At 32.5% G+C, this 6,077-nt stretch overlaps 1 protein-coding gene across 1 annotated transcript; it reads left to right on the forward strand.

Moving 5' to 3' along the window:
* Positions 1–791: 791 nt before the first annotated feature.
* On the forward strand, positions 792–5,979 carry LOC132758283 (N-acetylgalactosamine-6-sulfatase-like; the record flags this gene model as incomplete). Its single annotated transcript, XM_060749846.1, is given in 8 exon segments — positions 792–816; positions 818–912; positions 1,272–1,346; positions 2,036–2,138; positions 2,491–2,634; positions 3,176–3,242; positions 5,384–5,511; positions 5,799–5,979. Coding segments are annotated over 8 exon segments (803 nt in total), but the record flags the coding sequence as incomplete, so codon positions are not given.
* Between the last annotated feature and the right edge of the window lie 98 nt (positions 5,980–6,077).

The raw sequence follows: 6,077 nt of genomic DNA on the forward strand, positions 1-6,077 counted from the left end.
TGTCTTGGGTAGAGGGAGGGTAGAGTAATGTAACGTTGTTTATTTCTTGAGATAATAAATCTCCAATGTCAAGCTTTGTTAAATCAATTAAAATTCAAAATTTCGTTCGGTTCCGAGAATTTTCCAAGTTGTTGGCCCCGGAAAAATAAAACGCATACGTAAAACATGTAGAATTGGATAAATACCGTCCAAGCACAAGAATTTAATGTATTGTGTTTTGTATTAACTATACATCACGAATCTGTTTTAAAATTTTATGCTATAATAGCGTCAACGTACGTTTATTCGTGTTATAAAGTCTGCAGAGTCCCTCGGAACTGTTGGAGCCCTCGCCCTACCGGGCTCGGGCACCAACTGTTCCTAGGGACTCTGCAGACTTTATAACACGGAAAAACGTACGTGAAATAGAAAGACCCTCAACAGCTCCAGCACTAGCTGACTGACAATTGAACCTAAGACCTGCTGATTACTAGGCAAACACTCAACTAGTATCTGTTAAAAAATTATTGGTTAACTTAACAGCAAGGCAGAGTGTTGAAATAGGCCTAAGGCTAAAACATGGAGCTTTTAGTTATCAAAAAAATTAATTTCTGTTAAAGTTAGTTAAAAATACATTGCATGTAGTTTTTTGGTTGTTTAATTTCCAGCTGTCCTCACTCTATGGGTGAATGCAGTTGTTTTAGCCAAGCTACATGTAGCCAGTCACATTACATTTATAAATTTTGTTGAATTACATTTCAGGCATTAAATGAACAATAAAGAAAATCTGAAAATCTATCTTTATATTTCAGATGGATGGGGAGATCTTGGTTTTATGTGAACCAAATAAAGAGACACCAAATCTTGACAGAATGGCAGAAGAGGGAATGCTTTTTCCTGATTTTTATTCAGCAAATCCTCTATGTTCACCTTGTAAGTCTGTATTTTGTGTAGACTTTTCTTGTCACATTAATTACAGTTTCAATTATAACAAATTATAACAATGTTTAATTGAAAAAAAAAGAATGTTTCGACTCAAAAGTCTTCATCAGGTATACTTGTTTACAGGAATTACAGGAATTGTTTATCTTAACAACAGCAAAGGTTACATGTATATGAAATGAGAATAATTCCACTTTCAAATTATTGAATTAATGCTATTATGAAGACATGTTAAAAGACATCTGTTGATATTATATGCCAGTTGATCAAAGGTTTAATATTTTTTTGGTAGTTTGAGTAAATGTTGTTTGGAAGAGATGTATTGTATAAACATGTTACCTTTATTTTAGCTAGAGCAGCTTTAATGTCGGGGAGGTTACCTATCAGAAATGGATTCTACAGTGATAACGCTCATGCAAGAAATGGTAAGCTTATGTCATTACACTTTGTTCTCTCTAGTTCTCTCTTGTTATGCAATGTAGTGCAGAACATTTCTTATATAAAGAGATGGGCAGTTTACTTTTATTTACCACTTATTGCTGTTGTTTACAGTCCTTCCAAGAAATTTTGGATCATACTTGGAGGTAACTTTTCAAGGCCAATAACTCTGAAATGGGTTTTGATTTAATTTTGGCCTTTTGTGAAATTTAGAAAATGTTTGTTTAACTTTTGCAGGCAATATTAATCTTTGAAAAATGTACTGATTGTATTCACCTGGAACTTGATTCAGGCTTTTACAATTCAAGGTCAGTTTACAAGACCTATAACTCTGGCAGAAATAAGGCCCTTTGTAAACATAACAAAAATCTTTGCTCAATATTCAAGACTTTGTTAATTCTTAATGCATTATCCAGGCTTTTGTTTTACTATCAAGCACTGAAAATAATCAAGCGTGTTGTCATTCTGACAGCTCTTGTTTTTTGCTTGCTGATTGAACAGTGTTAGTTTTACTCTGGGTACTTGCTTGCACATGTTTCCAGACTAACCAGACGTTATTTTTCACTGCTTAGTTTTATTGTGTTTATAGATTAATAGTGGACTGTTCCATATTCAAAGCAGGATGTATCCATTATAATAATTAAGTGTCATTAGGGCTTTAATATTTATATTGCAGCCTACACACCTCAAGATATTGTTGGAGGAATTCCTGATGATGAAATTCTTTTGCCAGAGATTCTGAAAAAAGCTGGTTATAGAAATAAAATCATTGGAAAATGGTATGTTATGATTTGGTTTATGTTAACATTCATTTGTTCTGTATTTGCCATAAAAAAGGTCAATGAACTTAAATCGGTAATCAAAGCTCACAATTTCGTTTAACATGTGTTTGATTATATAATACCTGTGGGTCAGGAGAGAATGCAGAAATGTTTCTGTTAAATCAGTAATGCTTTGCCTTACCAATGAACTTTTGAAACAAGTGCATTTTTAACATGCTTAATTAAAAGTTAAAAGACACAATGCACTTTATCTTTACATTGTCACTTTCCTGAACATCGAATTGTCTTGACTACGAAAAATGTAAAATGAATGTGTTCTTGAGTTGTGTATGTAATGATATTTTTACAGGCATTTAGGTCAGCAGCCTCAATATCATCCCCTCAAACATGGTTTTGATGAATGGTTTGGTGCACCGAATTGTCATTTTGGACCGTACGATAACAAGAAGACACCAAACATTCCAGTATATAAAGATAAACAAATGATTGGCAGGTAGGTATGCTATAAATGTTCATGAATGTATACAGTGTGAAAAGTATGCTATAAATGTTCATGAATGTATACAGTGTGAAATTTAAACCCTACTATGACAGTCATTTTTTAATGATTTATATTGTATTATTTCTGTGTACAATTTACAAGTTTTTGCCAGGAAAATATTTTGGAATAACAACAGGAATTTGATATTAAAGAAAGGAAATAAAGTTAAAGATTTATGTGCAATTTTCTGTAAACGAAAACTGTCCTTTTTATGAAAAAAAAAATGAAAAAAAAAAATGAAAAAAAAAAAAAAACAAATTCAAAAATGAGTGAAATATGTATACTGTAAAATCACTTATTTTCCTTGGCATTAAATTTAGTGATTTTGTTAAAAGGACTTTTTTAGGGGATGCTAATTTTTGTGTTTTTTATTCCCCAAAAATGTGTAAAAACAACTTAAAAATCAGAAAACAAGCATTTCTGAAAATTAACAGTTGTGTAGATTTTGAACATAGAGCATGGAAAATCAAACTTTATTTTGATGGAATTTCAGGTATTATCAAGATTTTCTGATAGATAGAGAGACAGGGGAATCCAATCTTACACAGATCTATATTCAGGTAGGGTTAGATTCTTCCATTATCTTCTATAGATATACTTTGCTCAAATTTGATATAAAAAATATTGATAATTGGAACACAATCTCTTTGTAAATATGAAATTAACATGTTTTGATTGCACATGAAATAGATATGTTATGTTTAACATTCTACACACTATACATGGTCACACTATGAATGTATACTGGCAGTTATTTAAAGAAAAGACAAATTTTACTTGACCTGTAATAAGGAATGCAGCTTCAAATACATTGTCCATTCATGCTTTTATTATCCCCCGCCCCCGCCGAAAAGGCGGCGGGGGATATAGAAATAGTCTCTGTCCGTCCGTCCTTCCGTCCGTCCTAATCCGTCCGACATTTTTGTCCGGAGCATATCTCTAAAAGTATTTGAGTAATCAACTTGAAACTTCATAGGTGGATAGACCTCATTGAGGAGGAGTGCAGTGCACAAGAATGATAACTTTACCCTGCATAATTTTTGAGTTATTGCCCTTTGTTATTTTTCAAAATTGATTTTTGTCCAGAGCATAACTCCAAAAGCCTATGAGATATCAACATGAAACTTCATAGGTGCATAGATCTAACTCAGGAGGTGTGCAGTGCACAAGAATGATAACTCTACCTTTTATAATTTTTGAGTTATTGCCCTTTGTTATTTTTCATACTTAATTTTTCAATTCAATTTTTTTCTCAAAAAGTATTTGAGGTATCAACTTGAAACTTCATAGGTGGATAGATTTCACTGAGGAGGGATGCATCACACAAGAATGATAACCTACCCTGCATTATTTTTCAGTTATTGCCCTTTGTTATTTTCAGCCATCAGTATTCACATAGGTTTCAAATCTGTAATCACTATAGCCATCAGTTTTCATTACCAAAAGACCTCTTAAAATGGAATTATTCTGCTGTACTACATATACATTCTTCCAATGAGCAAACACATTCTGCGGGGGATGGCCATGTTGACATGGCTCTTGTTCAAATTAGACATATTCAGTAAGAATTTCATAGATTTCAATAAATTTCTTTGATTAAAATACTTTACCCAAGGATGAGGAAAGTATATCTTAAAGTTCATTCTTAAATCTGCATGCTATAGATCAGCCCCCTGCTTAGCTAAATAGTAAGAGTATCAGATTTGTGTTACTGGGGTTACTTTGTCCGATCCTTCTGCAAGGTGTAATTTCTCTGTTGATCTTGGTCGAGTTTCATGTTCATTTGTCTCTCACCGCTGATTCAAAATCATGTGGAATAAGTAGTAAGTTACTTGTGGAGATATTGGTAATTGCTAGTTAGTTATCCAGGAATGCCTGTTAGATGGATTGACCACAAGATATGACTGAAAAAAAAATGTTTAAAAAGTGGCATAAAAAAGAAAAACAAACAAGAGTGTAGAGTTCCAAAATATTTAGTGTTGGAAAAATTTATTAATGTTTTATACAAAATATTTAGTACATTGTATTTGAAACATTTGCTAAATTGTCTAAGAATTATCCAAAAGGTAAATATAAGGCACGTTGGCATTCATGGAAAAAAATCAAAGAAAATAAGGTTTTTAAAGTTTCTACATTTTATTACATATTGAAAGTTTATAGAGTAAGATTTATTTTCATTTTTGCACAACTTAATATAAATTAAGAAGTTAATTTGTTTTGTGAATTAACAATTCACTTGGCTTAATTATGGTATCTGAAATATATCAAAGTATGATCAGTTTATCAATATTATTGTAACATCATTGTACATGCTGTAAGTACAGTACAATAAAAACCAGTAAACAGTACGGTGGAAAAAACCTTTATTTCCTAGTTTAATTAAGAAAATATTAATTCAAGAAAGCTTGTAGTTTATTTTATCAACTCAAGTCCACTTACTGGAACTAGCTAGTACTGTTGTCATATGATGATATTAAGGGGTTTTGACCCAAATAGGGCTTGAACTCATAATCCTTGGGTTCCGCAGACAGGCTCATTGACTACTACATGACTTTGTGTGTCATAAAGCGCCCCTTATTTCTTAGGGCATTAGCATGGCCTTTATACACAAGTTTTTCTGCACTGTTTGATCTTATGAAAACGTATTAATATGCACATCATTAAAAATGAAATTTATTTTCGTATGTTCACTTTTCTTAAGGAAGCACTGACGTTCATAGAATCACAGGTGTCAAGCCAGGAACCATTCTTCCTATATTGGGCTGTTGATGCCACACATGAACCGTTGTATGCTTCTAAACCATTCCTGGGTACCAGCAGAAGAGGGTTGTATGTATGATTTACATTAATCATTGTGATGTTTTCATGTTGTAAAACTGGTTAGGTGGACTGACACCGAGATTTATTTTATTCTGTATCTGCGGGTAAAATATTAGTTTTGTAGTACATCTATTAGAGATCTTTCTATACAGGGGCCTCAATGAGGTCATATCAATCAAATCACATGCCCTTTGCCTTGCCTTGGTTTTTACCTATAACTTATTTACCATTGATGTCTTTCATTTGAAAAGACCATATATTTCAAGTTATTATTCATTTACATTATATAATCCCAGGTATGGTGATGTAGTCAGGGAGTTGGACTATGGTGTAGGTAAAATTCTCAACAAGCTGAAACAACTGGGAGTCCAAGATAATACCTTCGTTTTCTTCTCGTCTGATAATGGTGCTGCCACCTATGCTAAAATTCATGGTAATTATACAATGAAGTTCAAAGTTTGAGTGCATAATTATACATGCATTTATTTTAGGAACACATATACATGCTTTTCCCAAAGGAGACTTGGTTATTTTATCATTTGAAAGTTGGTGTGTGATACAATTATTGTCTATAA

The sequence above is a fragment of the Ruditapes philippinarum genome, unplaced genomic scaffold (assembly GCF_026571515.1).
Source record: "Ruditapes philippinarum isolate M1 unplaced genomic scaffold, ASM2657151v2 ctg22150_1_1_1_1, whole genome shotgun sequence".
Classification (NCBI taxonomy): Eukaryota; Metazoa; Mollusca; class Bivalvia; order Venerida; family Veneridae; genus Ruditapes; species Ruditapes philippinarum.